We start from the raw sequence: 21,764 nt of genomic DNA, 5'->3' as shown, positions 1-21,764 counted from the left end.
ACACTCAAATTTCGAAAAAATTACTATTTTTAAATCTCAAAAAACAAATTATTTTATTTAAGTTTCAAAAAAGAATTTATATTTAAACTTTTTAAAAGAAAAAATTTTATTTAAATATTTTAAATTTAAAAAAAACAATCATATTAAAATTTAAAAAGAAAGAAAACATATTAAAATTTAAAAAGAAAGAAAACATATTCAAATTAGAAATAACAAATATAAATATTTTTTTTATCAATTTGTGAAGGCACTGAAGTTTTATAAAACAATATTTTCAGATTGGCCCCCAAAAAAACTTTTATACCCGAGAGCTTTTCAAAAGCATAATTATCGGGAATAACAGGGAATAATAAAAAAAAATTATAATTACCGGGGATTTCTACATTTCCTAATTATATACTCAAGGACAGAGGAAGAAGAGGGGGGGGGGGGAATTTTTTTTTCTGTCTCTTTTCGGACAAAAAATCTTTTTTCCATATTTTTAACGGGCAATCAATTTCTATAGAGTTAAATGAGAGACAGATATGTTAAAAAATAGAGTGAGAAAAATATTTTTCCGCATTTTCTTGGTGAGATGAAGAAAAAAAAAAACTTTTGTTTGTGAACCGCAATGATTTTACCCTTCCATGGCAGTTTCCTGAAGATTGTGCAAATGAGCGTAGAGGCCATCGGCTGCGATGAGATCGTCGTGTGTTCCCATTTCGGCGACGGTTCCTTTTTCCAGGACACAAATCACGTCAGCGTTCCTTATAGTGGCCAATCGATGAGCGATGGTTATGCAGGTCCTTCCCTCCATTGCTTTATCCAAGGCAGCTTGCACCACCTGAAAAAAAATAAACAGTGTCGGGTGAAAAAAAAGTTGAGATAAAAAAATTACGAGAATTTTACTGATTTAAAAAAAAATGAAAAAAAAAAGCAAATTCGATGATGATGTGAAAAAATTGTATACTTTTATAAGAGCATGTGAGATTTTAAAAATTCAAAATGGTGGATCCAATATGGCAATTTTAAAAATAATAGAATTTAAAAATTTTAAATTCAAATTTTTGTTCAAAACACTAAAATAATTCAATTTTGGAGAAATTGCAAATAATTTATTGCAGAAATTCAATTATTTTCAAAAGTTAATAAAATTCTTCTCATAAAATTCAATTATGTTTAAAATTAAAAAAAAAAAACTCTCGTCAAAATCCCAATTATCTTTGTAAATAACAAAATTTTCCCCCAAAGTTCAATTATTTTCAAAAATGACAATAAAATTCTTGTCCTAATTTCAATTATTTTTAATATCTACTATTTTAATAAAATTATCCGAGAAAAATTCAATTATTTAAAAAAAAATTTAATAAAATCGTACACAAACATTTAATTATTGTCAAAAATATTAAAAATTCCACAGGAATTCAATTATTTACAATTTTTTTTATAAATTTCTTTGCAATAATTCAATTATTTTCATAAATTTTTAATTATTATAAATTATTATAAAACATGAAGAAATTATAAGTTATTTAATTTCAAAAAGGTTTGAATTTGGAATTTTTGAATGTCTTAATTCCTGTGGAAAAATAGTAATAATTAAATATTTTTTTAAAAAAGAAATTATTGATTTTTTTGAATAATTTTACAATTAAAGAAATTCGTAAAAATGTAACGGAACATTTTTTTTTGAGTAAAATTTTTTCCTTTATTTTCTAAAAATTCAAAAATTTTCTTTTTGAATGAAAATTTGTAATTGATAAATAGAATTTATAAAAATTTGTTTCGTTTATTTTTAAAAAAAACTTTGAATTTTATTAAAACAATTGTAATTAAAAAATTGAAATAATGTAAATTATTCCCTTATGAAAATTGATAATTTTCTACAAAAATATTAAGAAACGGGAATAGGTAATGTTTTTTCTCCCAAAATAAACGAATGAGTTTGTGATGAACAATATTATTATTGAGAAATAAAAATTATGCATAAAATGGGTATTTATTTACTATTTCTTAGTCATAATTTTTTAACAATTTTCTATTTTTTATAAATAAAGAAGAGAAAAATTTGCATAATTTAGATCAGTCAAACGAAATTTGTTATAAAAAAAGCATATAATAAACAAAATGGGTAAATTTTTCATTTGTTAATCATCAATTTTTTTTTTAAATTTTCTAATTTGTAATATTATTTTATTATGAATCATGAAAAAATACCTGCATGTTTTCGATTTAAAAAAAAAAATTTTTTAAAGAGAAAAAACAAAAGAATAGGTACATAAAAACTAACTTCAGGTGTGGACAGAATGAAAGAATGAATAAGACGAGTATTATAGTTAATTTTAATAATATTAATTTAATACTTTATTATTTTTTGTTACTATTTTTATTACTTTATTTTATTTATATTTATTAATTTGTTTTATTAATATTTATTATCTTATTAATTAATTAATATTTGTTAGAGAACATTTATCATGTGTTTGAATCAACAGCCAATAAGATTTCTAAATTAATTTTAATAATTAACTAATTAATTTAATAATTAATTTCACTTTCATTCACTTTAACTGTTCGAAGAATTTTTTTCTTTTCAAAGATTTTTATCGTTTTTAAATATTTTTTTCCAAATTTTTATTTGACAACGATTTTTAATTAATTAACTAATTAGAAATTAACAGTTTATTTTTATTCAATTCTAAATATTTCAATTTTTCTTCTCGGTTTCATTTTCATTTTGTAAATTATTCACTTATTCAAATTTTATCTCATTAGGAAATAATTATATTTTCCCATTTAGTAATAAAAATTAATTTTGTATTTGTTTCAGACTGAAGAAAAGAAATGGAGAAAAGAAAAAATACTAAAAAAGTGACGCAGGTTCTGAGGACAAGGGTAGAGAAAGAAAAATGCAGAAAAAGCATCACCTATACAATGAAATTATAACTTCCCTTCAAAAAGCAGTGCAACATTTCTTCAGTCAAGAAAATCAGTAAAAGGTTAATAAAATATTTTTCTTAATCACATAATAATATAATTTTGTTAAAAAATTCGGTAAAATATAAGGAACAAATTTTCTCCGTGTAATTTGTACACAACAATTAAAAATTCCATTAAGACCAAGAAAAAAAAATACAAGTTTATCTTAAATCGAAAAAAGAAAATGAAAAGATAAAAATTTACTTTAACTTAAACGAAACAAAGGAAACAAAAGCTTGCTTTTTTCAATTATAAATTAAATGAAAACTAAAGGGAAAGAAAAAATAAATTGAAAAGAATTGAAAATCAGATTGAAGATGAAATAGAAAAGATAAGATCATTTTTTTCCTCTTTCTCTCCCTTCCCTCAAAAAAAAAAAAAAAAAAAAAAAAAGAAAGAAAAGGGGGGAGAGTAAAAACGTTTCTCTCTATGAGCTTCACTTATACAAAGAAAGAGATAGAAACAAGCGTTTCTCTTCTATTAGAAATTTTCTCATTTTCTCTCTACTGTCTGGCGTTTTATAATTATAAGAAGTCTTTTACTTTTATTCTATTTTAACCCCCTCCCCCTCCCCTAAACCCTTATTCGGATAATCGTTTTAGCACTCTTTCGTCAACTCTCGAGTGTAATTCGTTTATAGCTGGCAAGCTCAGCATTCGTGGATCTTTTCATGATTAACAGTATTTCACGAAATGGTCTTTTTTAACCCTCCCCCCCCTCCAAACACATTCACACACACAAGAGTGAAATGTGCGTTCGCAGAAAGGAACCACAATCGTTCCACACGATTGCATCGAAATTCACCGTGTGCCACACACTCTTCCTACTTCTATTGCACATGGTCCGGCACATTTTCCCCCCAAACTTGAAGAGAATCGCGCGATCATAAAGCCTACGTACTTCCGATTGCCGACAGTATTGCACGTGCACGTATTACTCGATGAGGCGAACGAGTGCGACAATCCACTCATCGATTGTATGTGAAGCCAAGGGAAAATTTCGAAAAAAATTCCACAGAAATCACATTTTTCTCTCTCTCTCTCTCTCTCTTTCGTTCTTTCTTTCTTTCTTTTTTCCCTTTTTTTCTTCTTTCATTTATTTTGCCTTTTTCAAGAAAAATGTTTCATGTAGTGTAATTTTTTTATAGAAGTACACGGAGAGAGAATATATATTAAATTTTGTAAAAGTATTTTAGAATTTTTGGGGAAAATGTGCAACAAATCTAAATTTTGATATAAAAAATATTAAACTTTAAAAAAACTTTTATGAAATTTAGTAAAGTTGTATTAAAATTATTAATTAACTATAATAATCTTCGTATTTCATTCTTTCATTCTGTCTGTCCACACATTGAAATTAGTTTTTGTGTATGCTTTTGTTTTTTCATTTTTCTTAAAAAATATTGTTTGACAAATAAAAAAAATGCAGGTATTTCTTCACGATTTATAATAAAACAATATTTGAAATTAGAAAATATAGAAAAATTACTATTAACTAAATTTTCTTTATTACATACTTTTTTCTATAACAAATTTCGTTTCACTAATCTAAATTATGCAAATTTTTCTCCTTTTTATTTATAAAAAATAGAAAGATGTTAATTGTTAAAAAAATATTATTTAGAAGAAGAAAATAAAAACACATTTTAATATTTATATTTCTTAATAACAATATTGTTCAGAAACTCATTCTTTTCTTTTGGAAAAGAAACATTACATATTCTATTCTTTATGTCAATTACAAATTTTAATTGAAAATGAAATTGAAACTTTTAAATTTTTAGAAAATAAAGAAAAAAATTTTACTCAAAAAGAATGTTCTGTTACGAATTTATTTACGAATTTCTTTAATTGTATAATAAAATTATTCGAAAACTCGAAGTGATCGATTTCTTCATGTTTTATAATAATTAAAGACGATTGAGTGATTAAAATCATTGTTTTATAGTATAAGAATATTATTACAGTAAATTTTTCAAAATTATTTTCATCATTTCAACTCAATTATTATTTTCGCCAATTTAAATTATTTTTTATAAAAATAATTGAATTCCTTAAAAAAAATTTTATTATTTATAAAAATAATTGAATAATTGGGATTTTGACGAGAATTTTTTTTTAAATTTGAAAGATAATTGAATTTTATGAGAAGAATTTTATCACTCTTGAAAATAATTGAATTTCTGTAATTATTTCTAATTTATCTAAAATTGGATTTTTTTAGTGTTTTGAACAAAAATGTAAATTACAAATTTTTAAATTCTATTATTTTTAAAATTGCTAATTTTACCCTGAAAATTTGAATTTTTTTTAAACCAATGGAGTTTCTTTAATAATTTTAATTAAAGATTCTAAAAGCAATTGAAATTTACGAAGAGTTTTATTAAAATTGTATTGAAAATAATTCAATTCTTACGAAGAATTTTACAATTTATAAAAATAATTGAATTGTTTTGAAGAATTTATTAAAATTTTAGAAAATAAATTAATTTTATGTTGATATTTAAGAATTTTAATTTTTTCGAAAAATGCAATTAAAGTTGTTTCGAAAAGAATTGAATTTCTTTAAAGAATTTTATTAAAATTCAGTATAATATTCAAAATAATTGAATTCATGACAATTTTTTTATTATTTTTTGACAATAATTGAATTCTTTCAATTTTTTTTTTTTTGACGAACATATTTAAAAATTGCATTGAAAGTAATTTAATTTTTATATAGAATTTTTGAAGAATATTTTCATAATAATTGAATTATTTTTAGAGAATTTTAAATTCTTGTTGAAATTGAATTTTATGGAAATTTTTGAAAATAATTAAATTCTTTCGTATAATTTTATTTAAATTGAATTAAAAATAATTGAATTCTTACGAAGAATTTTACTATATTTATAGAAAATAATTGAATTATTCTGAAGAATTTATTAAAATTTTAGAATAAAATTGTATTTTTTCGAAATGTGTTACAAATTTTTTTAAAAATTGAATTCTTTCGACGAATTCAATTAAAAATTATTTTAAAAATAATTGAATTTTTGTAAAGATTTTACTATTTAAAAATATAATTGAATTGTTTAGAAGGAATTATTAAAATTTTAGAAAATAATTGAATTCTTTCGTGAAATTTTATTAAAATTTTTGAAAATATGAACAGTAATAATTAATTATAATTATAATAATAATTAATATAATAAAAAATTATTTAAAATCCTTTTTTATTTCTTAAGTTGTCAATTAATCGAAATTATTGAAAAATATTTTTATTGAAGTCCCATTTAGATAAAATTATGTCAATTACTTTTTATTACATTGTCAATTATTGAAAATTACTTTTATTAAGTTGTCATTTACTGAAAATTATCATTATTAAAATGTCAATTACTGAAAATTGTCTTTATTAAATTGTCAATTATTAAAAATTGTTTGTATTGAAAAGACAATTATTGAAAATAATTTTTATTAAATTGACAACTACAATTAAAAAAATTATTTTTATTAAGTCGTTAGTTATTTTTAATAAATAGAAAATTATTTCCATTGAATTTAAAAATATTTTAAATTATTTCCAATAAATTAAAAAATATTTTAAATTATTTCTATCCAGTTGACAATTACTTTTTATTACACTAAATTATTTTCACTCAATTGTATGAAAATTATTTTTTTCTATTTAAATTTTATTTATTAATTAAAATTTACAGAATTAGAAATGTAAATTATCGTCAATATATTTATTCAGTTATAATTTTCTTTCTCAAATAAAAAAACAAAAAAAAAAGAAGAAGAAATAAAATAGAAATATTCGAATAATGATACGAGAATATCGTTAAATATTCATACTGAAATATTTTTTAAATTTTATTTCAAGTACTATACACTGAAGTAAAGAAGAGAAGAAAAAATACTCGTTCTTGCTTTTCCTACAGATTTATTAACTCAGCAACGAAGAAAACACCTTTCCAACTATATCTATCCGCCTAGTAAATCCCCCTAAGACCCTTCATCGGATCGTTGTAATCCTATGTTTACTTTTCCTTCATTTCTTATGATCCTCCTGACAACTTATTGATATCTCATAAAGCCTACTTTATCGAAAGACTCTGATTCTCTATTTTTATTAACTCCCCCGTCTTCTTATCTCTCAAACATATTTCCCTCTTCACACAATGAAATGGGGAAAAAGGAATTTTTTTTCTACAAGATTAGATGGAAAAAAAGCTAGAATAATTACGAGGGGAATTTTCCAATTGTCTCTTAATTACCACCGAAACAATAATCGAAATTAGAAATTTAACATTCGGAAAATTTATTATTATTTTTACTATTATTATTGTTATTATTATTAATTTCAATGTAAAAATAGTAATAATAATTATGAATTCATAATATTAATAATTAGTAAATTTTTTATATTATATATTTTAGTAGTAAAAAATAGTTTAGTAATGAATTTGTTTTAGTTCTAAAAATATTTAATCAGATGTTCTAAGTAGTAAAATGTAGGTTTAGTCAGACTTTATTTGACTTTTTTTATTTTATTTGTTTTTAGTTGCAAAGAATATGTATATAGTCAGATGTTTTAAGTAGTAAAGTATTTCTTTAGTCAGACAATTTTAAGTAGTGAAATATACGTTTAGTCGAACCTTATTTGATTTTTTTTCCTTTTATTTATTTTTAGTTGTAAACAATGTTTAATCAGATGTTTTAAGTAGTAAAATATATGTTAAGTCAGACACTTTAAGTAGTAAAATATATGTCGAGTCAGACACTTTTAAGTAGTAAAATATATGTCGAGTCAGACACTTTTAAGTAGTAAAATAGTCAGACACTTTTAAGTAGTAAAATATATCTGTTTAGTCAGACACTTTTAAGTAGTAAAATATATCTGTTTAGTCAGACACTTTTAAGTAGTAAAGTATATGTCGAGTCAGACACTTTTAAGTAGCAAAATATATCTGTTTAGTCAGACACTTTTAAGTAGTAAAATATATGTCGAGTCAGACACTTTTAAGTAGTAAAATAGTCAGACACTTTTAAGTAGTAAAATATATCTGTTTAGTCAGACACTTTTAAGTAGTAAAGTATATGTCGAGTCAGACACTTTTAAGTAGTAAAATATATCTGTTTAGTCAGACACTTTTAAGTAGTAAAATATATGTCGAGTCAGACACTTTTAAGTAGTAAAAAACTATCAAGTCTGACTAAACTTACTTTTACTACTAATTAAACGATTTTCGTCTGACTGAAACTTACTGCTACTACTATTACCAACAGTGAAATAAAAAAATAAAAAAAAATACTAAACAAAAGCAATAAAAATCGAATATAAAGAAAATTTCGAAATAACATCAGAAAGATGTATTTTTTGGACATTATTCCACGAGAGGAAATTAACATTTTAACAAGTTCCCATAAAGATTTTAACCTCAAACATAAAGTTATTCTTTTGCTTTTACAACAATAAAGCTTTTATGCATTTTTTGCGGACGTTAAACTAACCTCAATTTTATTTCTGTTTTCGAGTTATATGAGATGTTTAATGGGGGATGTTTCATAAAAGTGGAGTAAAATAGCTTTCTCTCTCTCTCTCACTCTTTCTCTCCATACATTCTTCTCTTTGTTACCTCGCATGGCTTCTCTCCTCTTTCTCTCCTTCTCTTTAAAACGAGGCAAAAAACGTTCATTTAAAGGAAATATTATCCACAAATTATAAATTACGCCAAACAAATAATGATCCGATGAAATTTTAATGTCACATAAATCTTCTTCGAAGCATTTTTTATTTTTTGTTTTATTTTAATTATTATTTTATTTATTCTTTTTTTATCTTTACTATAAATGATTTATTATTTTTTTTTATTTTATTAACTTTATTTTGTTCATTTTGTTTTTCCTTCATTTTCTCTATTTTCTTTAGTTTTTCGTTTTTTAATTTCCCTTCTCTTTAATTTTTATATTTCCTTTCTTTAATCTTTTTATTTTCGTTTTTCTTTACTTGATTATATTAATTTATATTCTTATTTACTTGACCTCTGTAAGGGTGTTACAAATAAAAAATTTTCTTTCTTTGCATATTTTCTTTACTTTCTATTTTATTTCAATTTTTTCCTTTAAATTCAATTAAAATGCTGCATTTTATAAATATAATTGTTTTTGAAATTTTATTTTATTATTACAATTATTATATTAAATTTTATCAAAATTCTTGAAAAGAATTGAATTCTGCGAAAAATTTTGTTATTTATAAAATAATTGAATTCTAGCCAATTTTAATTTCTGCAAAGAATTTTGTTATTTATGAAGAAAATTTTTGAAAATTATTAAATTTCTACGAATAATTATGTTAACATTATGGAATTCAATTACAATTTAATTAAAAAAAGTAATTGAATTCTTAAAAAAAAAACTTAACCCAAATTATAGAAAATAATTTAATTCTTCCTTAGAATTTCAATTAAAATTATTATAAATTATTGGATCTTGTAAAATTTTATTAAAATTCTTGAAAATAATTGAATTTCCTCGGAAAATTTTATACTTTATGAAGATTATTGAATTTTTAATTGATTATTTAATTCTTAAAAAAAAATTTTATTTATTTATTATTTATTTTATTTTTATTTTATGATTGAAACTTGTTGAGAAATTTAATAAAAAATTTTGAAAATAATTGAATTTCTACGAAGAATTTTATTAGTTATGAAGATAATTGAATTTTTGACAAAAATTTTAATAAAATTTTTGTAAATAATTCAATTTTGTTAAAGAAATATATCAAAAGAATTGAATTCTTAAAAAAATGTACCAAATTTATTTTAAATTTATTGAATTCTTTCGTAGAATGTCATTTAATTTCTAAAAATAATTGAATTCTTTCGTAGAATTTCATTAAAATTTTTATAAATAATTGGATCTTGTTGAGAATGTTTATTAAAATTCTTGAAAATAATTGAATTTCCTCGAAAAATTTTATACTTTTTGAAGATAATTGAATTTTTGACAAGAATATTATTAAAGTTTTTAAAAAATAATTAAATTCCTGTTTAGAATTTTGTTATTTATGAAGAAAATTTAATTCTTTCCAAGAATTTTAATTCCATTTTTTGAAAATTATTAAATTTCTACGAATAATTATATTAACATTATGGAATTTAATTACAATTTAATTAAAAATAATTGCATTCTTAAAAAAAATTACCCCAATTTATTGAAAATAATTGAATTCTTTCGAAGAATTTTGAGGATAATTGAATTTTTAACAAAAATATTTCTAAAGTTTTTAAAAATAATCAAATTCCTGTGTAGAATTTTGTTATTTGTAAACAAACTGAATTCTTGCGGAAAATTTTACCGAAAATTTAAAAAAATAATTGAATCGTTTCGAAGAATTATATTGTAACGAATAAAAACGAATTGATGTTATTGCAAAATACGGTTTTTAAAAATTTATATTCTAAGAAAAGAAATTTTATTTATTTTTATTTATTTTTTTTTTTTTTTTGCTCTATTTATTATTTAAAAATTAATTTTAATACATTTCGTATCACTTTTGTTCTAATTAATTAAAGTTTTTACTAATTCAAATTTGTTTTGTTATAATATTATTGCAAAAAAAAATTTTTTAAATTGATTTATTTTTCACTATTTTATAGAATGTGAAATTTTTTCTCTTTCAAATTTTTTCAACGAATTTAATTACAAAATTAAATTTTGTTTAATTATTGTTAGAAATAGAAAGAATTTAAAATTCAATTTAATATTTTTTTTAAGTCTGTTACGTTGGACAACGAAATTCATCATTTTCTTCTAAATTCTAGAAATTGTATAATTTTATAGTTACTTTTGATAAAGTTTCCAGACAAAATAAAACGATTTTATAGAAGATCATTCAATCTTTTTTAATGAAATATAATTAATAAGTCTTAAAATAAATATTTCTATTTTTTATCAAAAAATAATCAGTGTTTTTAGAAAAAAAAATTTTCAAAATTCCGGTCAAGATTAAAATTTACTGTTACTTCCCGGTTTTCCCAGTCCAGCGGCCACCCTGATTAAATAATCCACCTTTTCAACCTTTTTTAACCGAAAATCGATATGAAATTTAAAAAAAAACTGAATGCAACTTTATTAATTTTTTTCCGCGTATCAATTTCCTTTGCGAAATACAAGCAAAATAGAACAAATTAGATTAGTAAAGCTACATTCGGAACGTTAACGCATAATTGTTGGTCGATGAATCACTTGAATACTGATTAAAGAACGCAGTTACCGTGAATGGAATGAATCCTCGATTTAGTCCACGTACAGCACAGTAAATACATTAGCACTAATTCGTGTTCATTAGAATAATGACATTAAGTGGTTTTCCGTTTAAGCCTCAGTGGAGTGTAAAGAGAGAGGAGAGAAGAGGGAGAAATAGGAGAACTACCTCAATGTATAGACTATAAATTGTATCTCAAAATGATTATGGCTAGTGATTTGTTTCACAAATTACTGCCAATTAAGACGAGCGGATAATTAACTATTACTAAAACAAGAGAGAATGCTGGAGAGAGAGCGAGAGGGAATTTTATTCGTTATTTCAAATTGGCTTGAATGTTACGATAATCGAAAAATTTTATACTCGTGTCGCGCGTCTATGACAAAATTCAGTGATACGTGCTCTTTTCCCAAAGAGGATCAAACATTTCCCAATTTAAAAATTGTTGACTCACCTTTTCACTTTGTGTATCAAGCGCAGAAGTGGCTTCATCCAACAGCAGAACTCGAGGATTTCTGACCAAAGCACGTGCAATAGCGATTCGTTGCTTTTGCCCGCCGGATAGTTGAGTTCCCTTGGTACCTAATCTCGTATCATAACCCTGTAACGAAAAAAAAATTTATTATAAAAATCCCTTTTCTAAACTCGATTGTCGATAATAATCAAAATATTCTCCATCTCAATATCCTTTTTCCAAAATTCACTTAAACCAAATCCTTCCATCTCAGATTAAGTATGAAGGGAAAATTTGTTTTTTTTCAATATTTTCACCCCCGGGGGAAAATATTTCCCGGGTCAATGAAAAATTCCTTCTTCCTTTTTTATGATTAAATTATTCAAAAATGTGTAAAAATCCTAAAGAATGAATTTCTAAAATTTACCACTGGGAATAATATTCTTTACTCTTTCTTTTATCTGTTTACGAAAAAAGTTCAATTTGAAAAATATTTATTGACCAGCGATTGGAAAATATTTTTTTTTTCTTCAAAATTTAGAGAAATTAATTGTTTTTATTTTTTCGTTCTGTAAATACAAAAAAAAATTATTCATAGAAAGTTGATACAAAAAAGTTATTTATTTTCAAAAAGATTATTTTTGATATCAAAAAGTTGATGCAAAGAAAGTTATTTATTTTCAAAAAGGTTATTTAAAAAATTATTCATTCGCAATTTTTTTGCGAAAATGTTAAAAATGTATCGTTAAAAAATTTAAAAAAAAAAAAAAGTTAAAGTTAAGTTTTTTTTTTTGGTAAAAAGTTGTTAAAAATTAAATTTTTTGTAACAATTTTTTAACGACACAGTTAAACACTATTTGTTTATAAAAAGTTAATAAAATGATTTATTTATAAACAATTTTGTGTAAAATAAATATTAAATTACAAAAACAGTAAATTATTCATATTGAAAAAAAATTGACATAAAAATTTATTTATTTATAAATCAGTTGAAACAAAAAACTATTTATTTCTTTATAAAAGTTCTTTATAAAAATAATTTGATCGAAAAATTGACAACTTTTTGTTTTGACTCAAAATTTGGAAATGAATGTATTTTTTTTGAAAGAAATTAAAATTTATAAAAAGTTGATAGAAAAAACTGTTCATTTATTCATAAAAAGTTCAAATAAAAGAATAATTTATTAATAGACAGTTAATACAAAATATTTATTTATTTATTTAAATAAAAAGTTAATACAAAAATCAAACGAGTCAAAATTTCAAATTGCCTCTTTTCTTTCATTCAGAATTACGAAAAAAACATTGAGTAATTTAATTTTTTTTGTTCTAAAATTCGAAATAATTTTTTATCAACTTTCCACAAATCTTTATGTTAATGAATTTTTATTAACTTTGTGTAAATGAACATAATTTTTTTAATACTCATTTTTCTATCAACTTTCTAGTAATAAATTATTTTTTTTATTACTACTTTTATTTATAATTAACTTTCTATAAATAACTAAATTCTCTTATTGATAAAACGTAATGTTTTTGCATAAAATCAAATTTTATTTTTTTATTTCAAATTTTATGAAATCTCTCTTTGCTATAAATACAGTCAATAATATTTAATTTTTTTTAAAACATATATGTTTATTTTATTTTACGTTTTATATTATTCCCTTTTAACTTAAAATCAAACATAAAGTATTTGAACATATATATTTTTGATTCAATTGAAATAAAATTTATTTTCAAATCAAAAATATGTGGAGAAATTTTACTTTTTTAACTAAAGTAGCATTAACTTTTTTTAGAAAATAAAATAAAATTTCTAGAACGTACAAAACAATATAAAATTATTCAAAATTTGTCACATTTTTTTGCCTTTAATTCATTAATTAGAAAAATTAAAAATTCTCTGGAAAAACAAAATTAACTCTTAAAGTGATACGTTTAAGAAATTTTTCTTATAATTCTTTGCTAATTATTTGCTAATAATTGGGAATTTTTTGCTAAATATTTTCTAATTACTTGTTAATAATTACTAATTATGCTAATAATTGGGAATTTTTTTCTAAATGTTTTCTAATTACTTGTTAATAATTACTAATTATTTGATAATTACTAATTATTTGATAATTACTAATTATTTTCTAAAGTTTCTAACTTGATAATTATTTTTTAATAATTGCTAATTTTTCATAGTAATTTGAATTTCTAATTATTTGTTATTAATTTCTAATTATCTGCTGTAAATTTCTAATAATTTGCTATTAATTTCTAATAATTATTCAGAATTATGCTAATAATTTCGAATTATTTCCTACTAATTGCTAATTGCTTGCTGATAAATACTAATTGTTTCATAATAATTACTAATTATTTTTAAAAATTTTCTAATTATTTACTTATAATTATTCACAAATATGCTTATAATTTATAATTTTTTCCTATAAAGTGCTAATTCTGATGATTACTAATTATTTGCTATACTAATTGTTTGCTAATTGGTATTTTTAATTATTTTCTCACTTTTTTTTTAAATATTTGCTAAACTAAACTAATTGTTTGCTAATAATTTGTAATTATTTGCTGATTATTTTTAATTATTTGCTATTGATAGCCAATAATAATTTCTAAATGTACTAATAATTTTTTATTTGTCAATTATAATTTACTTCCCAATAAATAAAATTAATTATTTGCTATTAATTATGAATAATAATTTTTTAATTTGCTAATAATTTATAATTATTTGCTATTAACTTTGAAAAATAATTCCCAAAAACGTACTAATTGCTTCTTATTAATTTTTAATTTCCAATTATTTTCCTAGTAGTTTCCAATTATTTTCCTAATAAATTCCAAATATTTTCTTACAATTTCTAATTATTTGCAAACAATTGCAAAATTTTCTAAAATTGCGCAAATAAAAAAATGTGAGAAGGAAGGTTTTTCGGTTTAGTAAAAATGGTAAAATAAAAAAATTTGTTTTTAAATATTCACAAGCTATCTACTACTTTTATATCAACAGAAAAAAAATACAAAAAAAAATGAAATGTCAAAATATCGAATGATCGATAATAATTGAAATTTGATATGATTATGTAAAAAATGAAAAAATACTCACCAAAGGTAGAGAGCTGACGAAACTGTGAATATTTGACTTTTTCGCAGCTTCGATAATTTCGTCCATTGGCACATATCGATCATTGGCACCGTAGGCAATGTTTTCGGCAATCGTTCGATCAAAGAGCACCGGCTCTTGACCAACAACGCCGAGTTGTCGACGTAAAATGGGAAGTGAGACGGACGATATATCACGGCGATCCATAGTTATAGTTCCCGTAAGCGGGTCGTAGAGCCTTTGCAGAAGTTGAATGCAAGTGGACTTACCGCAACCGCTCTGACCGACCAGCGCTACCATTTGACCTGGCTTCACAATCAAATTCAGACCCCTGAGAATTTGCATCTCGGGCCGCGTTGGATAGTAGAATTCAGCTTTTGAGAACTGTATCAGTCCATCCGCTTTCTGTAAAATTCAAATTTCATTCGCAAAAAGAAAACTTTTTCACATGTTCCATTTTTTTTTTCTTTAAATTTGTAATGAAAAAAAAAAAATTTTTAAAGTGTAGGATATTACTCGAATGTCTACTTTTTAATAACACCTCTAATTGTAATTTCCATCATTCCTTTTTCGAGTATTTTCTCTACAATAAAAAAAAATTTCTATAATTAAAAAAAAAATTACCCAATCCTTGTCCTTCTCGTCATACTCCGGTGGAGTCATAATCTCCGGCACACGATCAAGCAGTCTAAAGATTCGTCCAGCCGAAATTTTCGCCGTATTAAAATTGGGAGCGAAGGCAAGAGCCTGGCCAAGCATCCAAGATCCAAAAATCAAGGCCTCAGAAACTTTGATGACATTCTCATAGGCGAGACCTTCGCGTGCCGCCAGATAACCTCCATAGTAGAGACTCAGAGCATAGCCAAAGTAGGGCGTAGTTTGACCACACGAGAAAACCAGACCCCTAAGTCGATTCTTAATTCTCGTTGCCCTCGCCACATGATCCAACTCAACGCAATATCTCGTCAGGAATGCCTCCTCTTTACCCAAACTCGCCACCGTTCTTATATTCGATATCGCCTCGATGGCAATTCTCGTGGCGCACTCCATTTTCCTCTTCTCCTGCAGACCCTGACCACTCATGATGCGCGCCTCAAAGAACACAGCGCCCAGAACCATTGGAATTGACACAACCGAAACCAGAGTCATTTTCCAAGTGTAGTACATGGAGATTCCAATTCCAAGCACCAATGTCGACAGGGCTTGAAGAATTGCTCCAATTCGACTGCCAGTTGCACCCTGAACAGCTGATGCGTCCGATGATAATCTCGCGCAAAGTGCACCGACGCTGTTTGTGTCCTCGTCATACCAGCCCATTTCTTGCTTGAGCATTGCGGCGAATGTCATTGAACGAATTCTTGTTGTCATTCGAACGCCGGCTAGGCCGAAAGTGTACATTTGGAGGAAGGTGCCGATCCCGGTGAATATGCCCACGAGGATGAAGAGAATTGAGTAGTTGACGGTTCGATAGTGGACCATTGCCTCGTCCCTCTCGGTGAAGACGCCGTAGACCTCGCCGAAGAGAACGGCGAAAGCTGGAAATGATGCGCCCACTGTGGCTGCTGCTAGGCATCCTGAACAAAAAATCACAAATTTATTTCTTTTTTTGCTTCCTCAAGGTGTGAAGCTTGGTTATTTTTGTAATCAGCTTTATAACTTTTGGGCGAATGGAATTTAAAAAAAAATTTCTGAAAATTTTCTGGTTTTTAAAGATTTTTAATAAAAGCTTAATTTAAAATTATTATTCAATGATTTTTATAAATAACATTTTTTACAGGGATTCAATTATTTTCATATATAATAAAACTCAATGCTGAGTTTGAATTTTTTTTTTATTTTTAATACAATTTTAATAGAATTCCTCAAAAAATGTAATTACATTTTATATTCTTAAAAATTGTATTAAAATTCAGCAAAGAAATTCAATTATTTTAAAAACTTTTGCTATAATTTATTTATTACAATTTAAGTATTATTTTCAATACATTTTTAATTAAATTTCTTCAAAACATTGAATTATTTTCATAAATATTGAAATTCTTTAGTAACAATCATTTTTTTTCAAAATAATTTTCATAAAATTCTACGTAGAAATTTAATTAATTTCAAAAATTTTGCGAAATTCGATTATTTTCAATGTCTACTATTTCAATTAAATTTCACAAAAGAATTCAATTATTAAAAAATATATTTTAATAAAATTCGTCTCAGGAATTCAATTATTTTCAAAAGTATTATAATTCTTCGCAGAAATTCAATTATGTTCCAAAAATTTACAAAAATTGTCGTCAAAATTTCAATTATCTGTATAAAAAAAAAATTCCTCTTCAAAATTCAATTATTTTTAAAAATTATAATAAAATTCTTCCTAAAAATTCAATTATCTTCATAAAAAAAATTCTTTTGAAGATTTCAATTATTTTCATAAATAACAACATTTTTCAAAGTATTTCAATTATTTTCAAAAATTTTAATAAAATTCTTCCTAAAAATTCAATTATCTCCATAAAAAGTAAAATTCTTTTAAAGATTCCAATTATATTAAAAAATTTTAATAAAATTCTTCCGAAAAGTTCAATTATCTTCATAAAAAGAAAAATTCTTTTGAACATTTCAATTATTATCTCAAATAATAAAATTCTTATGAGGATTTCAATTATTTTCAAAAGTATTATAATTCTTCGCAAAAATTCAATTATGTTCCAAAAATTTACAAAAATTTTCGTGAAAATTGCAATTATCTATATAAAAAATAAAATTCCTCTTCAAAATTCAATTATTTTCAAAAATTTTAATAAAATTCTAAGCTAGAATTAAATTATCTTCATAAACAAATTTTTTTTAAAGATTTCAATTGTTTTCATAAATAACAACATTTTTCAAAGTATTTCAATTATTTTCAAAAGTATAAATAAAATTCTTCTTAAAAATTCAATTACCTTCATAAAAAGAAAAATTCTTTTGAAGATTCCAATTATTTTCTTAAATAATAAAATTCTTCTGAGGATTTCAATTATTTTCAAAAATTTAAATAATATTCTTCCTAAAAATTCAATTATCTTCATAAAAAGAAAAATTCTTTTGAAGATTTCATTTATTCTCTTAAATAATAAAATTCTTCTGAGGATTTCAATTATTTTCAAGAATTTAAATAAAATTCTTCCTAAAAATTCAATTATCTTCATAAAAAGTAAAATTCTTTTAAAGATTCCAATTATATAAAAAATTTTAATAAAATTCTTCTCCGAAATTCAATTATCTTCATAAAAAGAAAAATTCTTTTGAACATTTCAATTATTATCTCAAATAATAAAATTCTTATGAGGATTTCAATTATTTTCAAAAAATTTAATAAAATTCCACCTAAAAATTCAATTATCTTCATAAAAATTAAAATTCTTTTGAAAATTTCAATTATTTTAAAAAATTTTAATAAAATTCTTTTTAAAAATTCAATTATCTTCATAAAAAAAAATAAAAATAAAAAATTTAAGTATTATTTTCAAAACATTTTTAATTAAATTTCTTCAAAAAATAATAATAATAATTTTCATAAAATTCTACGTAGAAATTTAATTAATTTCAAAAATTTGTCAAAACTTAATTATTTTCAATGTCTACTATTTCAATAAAATTTCAGAAAAGAATTCAATTATTTAAAAAGATATTTTAATAAAATTCGTCTCAGGAATTCAATTATTTTCAAAAGTATTCTAATTCTTCACAGAAATTTAATTATGTTAAGAAATTTACAAAAATTCTAGTCAAAATTTCAATTATCTATAAAAAAAATAAACTTCCTCTCCGAAAATCAATTTTTTTCAAAAATTATAATAAAATTCTTGGCAGAATTTCAATTATTTTTAATACAATTTTCATCAAATTTCTCGAAAAATGAAATTATTCTTAAAAATTTTATGAAAATTTGTCAAAAGATTTAAATTATTTAAAAATTTTGTTGATAAAATTCTTTATATGAAAATTCAATTTTAAGAAACATTTAATTATTTAATAAAATATTTTTTTTGTAGTTAAATAATTGATTTCTCGTAGAATTTTCTAATAAATATTGATTTAAAAATAAGTTTTAGTTAAAATTTTAGATTATAATTTAATTTTGAAAGCATAGCGTGGATTTTTAGAAATAATTGAATTTTCAAAAGGTTTTAAATTAAAATCTCTGAAAATTTGAACTTTTCATACTTTTAATGCAGAATTCTGTAGAATTAATTTTTTTTCATAAAGTTTAATGGAATTTTTTTTAATTATTTAAAGTTTTTAATTTCTAATACATTTAATTGAGGACTGTCTGAATAATCAAAATTTTATAAAATTAAATTGTAAAAAAAAATTTGAAAATTCTCAAAGAACTTTTTCAAAATTATTTTAAAAAAATTGATTTAAAAAAGAATGTTAGTGGAAAATTCTAGTAATGAATAATCGTAATGATGAAAATAATTTTTGAAGAAGTTACAGTAACAAAGTAGCAAGTTTTAATTATTATTTATTTAATTAAATTTTAATAGACACCCTGTATATAGCAATGATAAATATTAAATAATTAAAAGTGGAAGAAGATATTTTGAAAATTTCCTGTCGAGACAAGTTTTGACTGGCACTATTGTAATAATAATAAGGAAGCAATTATCTCGCCTCAGAAATTTGGCAAAGTAATAAACCCCTATAACCCTTTTGTGTAATTTAAATTTTGTGAACAATTATTTATTCACACTTTTCCCCCTTATCTAATTAAGTCGTATAATTTGTTTTGCAGTAACGCATTATATCTGCCTGGAAGGGATGAATGTTTGTTTCCACAGTCATTCATGAGACGTCGAAGGGGAGACAAAAAAGCAACGTTGACAACAAAATACGCCATGAAAAATATTCAAACGTCTTATTAAGTGTCTGGATTCTTTTCGCGGAGTGTACTACTAATAATTTTTGTACTCAAAATAATTTTTGTACTCAAAATAATTTTTGTTATCTTCGCACAATATGTTTGCTATTTTGCAAACAGACTTAGCTCAAAAATGAGAAAAATAAAGGAAAAATGAAAAAAAATGTTTTATGAAAAACTCACCAATCACATTGTAAATCCATTCAGGTCTGTTTAGGTTGAATATTCTCATCAGAGGTGCATCATACGGCTTTTCATGTTCCTCTAATTGAATCTCTGATGTATCTGATCCGCCAGCTAAAGACAAACGATGAGAGTGCATCGATAGTGTTGAAAATTGTTTCTTTAATGGGGGTTTCGGCTTCACAGGTTTGGTGGCAGTGACAGTTTTTGCAGCTGATGCTGTTGCTTTAGCTGAGAACAATAACAAAAATAATATCATAAATTATGAGCTCAAAATTTCCCCCTTTACTTTTTGCTATTAAGCTCCACAAAGAGCTCCCGATTTATACAAAAAAAAAGTCAATTTTAAAAGAAATGAGTGCAAAAAAATGTCTCTATTTTTTTTCTAACTCATGAAATGTTCCAGAGTTGAAAAAAAAATTATAAGCAATAATTACAGCATATAATACTGTACAATAGTTGACATTAATTTCAGAATTATTTTCTTTTTATAAATTATTAATTTTATTAATATCTTTATAAAGAAATTCTGAACTTTCGTTCAGAATTTTTATAGAAATTCTGAACGAAAGTAATTTTTATTTTATTTTTTTACTATTTCGATTTTTAATTTATGTTTTTACTATTTCTAACTAATCTAATTTTCATTTATTTAACTTTACTTTTTCTCTTTCATTTATTGTTTTTTTATTTACGAATACTGATTTTACTTTTTCCTTTCATGGAAAAACACATTTCAAAAGAAGTGTGTAATTTTTTTCAGTCAAAGAAATGTCTTACCTTTAGCGATGGCTGAAGCGTCGGCGGAGACAAGGCCATAGTAATGTTTGCCAAGAATCATGAGTTCCTCGTGAGTGCCCATTTCGACGACTTGTCCCTCCTTGATGAAGACAATTCTATCGGCATTGGTGATTGTGGAGAGTCTGTGAGTGACGACGACAGTTGTGCGTCCTTTGGCCGCAGCATCCAGAGCACGTTGAACAGTAGCCTCGCTATGCAAATCCAAAGCCGATGTCGCTTCATCCAAAAGCAAAATTCCCGGTTTGCGGACCAGTGCACGTGCTATTGCTATTCTTTGCTTTTGACCTCCTGATAATTGTGAACCTCTTTCACCCACTTGACTTTCGTAGCCCTGAAAAAATAAACAAAAAAATAATATTGTTACTAATTATATTTTTTTCAAAGTAGAATTGTATAATTATAATAGTATAATTTGGTTTGAGAAATTTGGTGTCGAATAAATTTTCTATTTAAAACGTAAATAATAATTTAATAATAATAATAATAAGAATAATAATAATAATAATAATAATAATAATAATAATTACCAAATATATTTTTATTTAACTCAAATAAAATTATATTTGGTTTAAATAAAATTTTTCTCTGGGTGTGTATCTTTTTTCTGAGTGTACAAATGTTGATAATAAAAAATTTGTTTTTAATAAAGTCGATAAATAATAATGATAAATAAATAAAAAAGTAATGATAAAAAAATAAAGAAAGTAATGATAAATAAAAAAATAATGATAAATAGAGAAATAAATAATTATGATAAATAAATATAAAAATTATTATTACTAAAATAAATAAAAAATTAAAAAAAAAATGCTATGAAAATCGATTAATTATTATTGCAATTTTGAGGAGAGAAATTAATAGGGAAAAAATTGTCCATTGTCTATTGACAATACTGGCTCTTCGCGCTTCAATAGATATTTAACAGTTCCAATCCTGCCGGAAACAATAGCCATTGTACATTACAGTTATACCTCTGAGAATTTAACAAAGGGATCGGAAGGAATCCTGAGAATTTTGACCAGAATAGAACGATACAATATCTGAATTACTATTCTTGATTCAAACACATGATGCTCATTGCAGTTACATTTATA

At 23.4% G+C, this 21,764-nt stretch overlaps 1 protein-coding gene across 5 annotated transcripts in view; it reads right to left on the bottom strand.

Moving 5' to 3' along the window:
• Nucleotides 1-208: 208 nt before the first annotated feature.
• The window catches only part of LOC122510812 (multidrug resistance protein homolog 49-like), a 122,001-nt gene continuing 100,445 nt past the window's right edge, over nucleotides 209-21,764 (bottom strand). For 4 of the 5 annotated variants that reach the window (XM_043625718.1, XM_043625720.1, XM_043625717.1 and 1 more), the window contains 6 exons: nucleotides 20,650-21,001; nucleotides 19,870-20,100; nucleotides 15,411-16,360; nucleotides 14,790-15,191; nucleotides 11,672-11,818; nucleotides 210-823 (listed from right to left, as the gene is read on the bottom strand). In XM_043625718.1, the coding sequence (XP_043481653.1) occupies nucleotides 617-823; nucleotides 11,672-11,818; nucleotides 14,790-15,191; nucleotides 15,411-16,360; nucleotides 19,870-20,100; nucleotides 20,650-21,001 (2,289 nt within the window). In that variant the 3' untranslated portion in view covers nucleotides 210-616. Of the gene's footprint in view, nucleotides 824-11,671; nucleotides 11,819-14,789; nucleotides 15,192-15,410; nucleotides 16,361-19,869; nucleotides 20,101-20,649; nucleotides 21,002-21,764 lie in introns of all 5 variants that reach the window. The other variant, XM_043625721.1, reaches the window with a different exon arrangement.

The sequence above is a fragment of the Leptopilina heterotoma genome, unplaced genomic scaffold (assembly GCF_015476425.1).
Source record: "Leptopilina heterotoma isolate Lh14 unplaced genomic scaffold, ASM1547642v1 Lhet_76, whole genome shotgun sequence".
Lineage (NCBI taxonomy): Eukaryota > Metazoa > Arthropoda > Insecta > Hymenoptera > Figitidae > Leptopilina > Leptopilina heterotoma.
The sequence above is the reverse complement of the archived record's forward strand: the minus strand, read 5'-3'. Positions and strand labels throughout refer to the sequence as shown.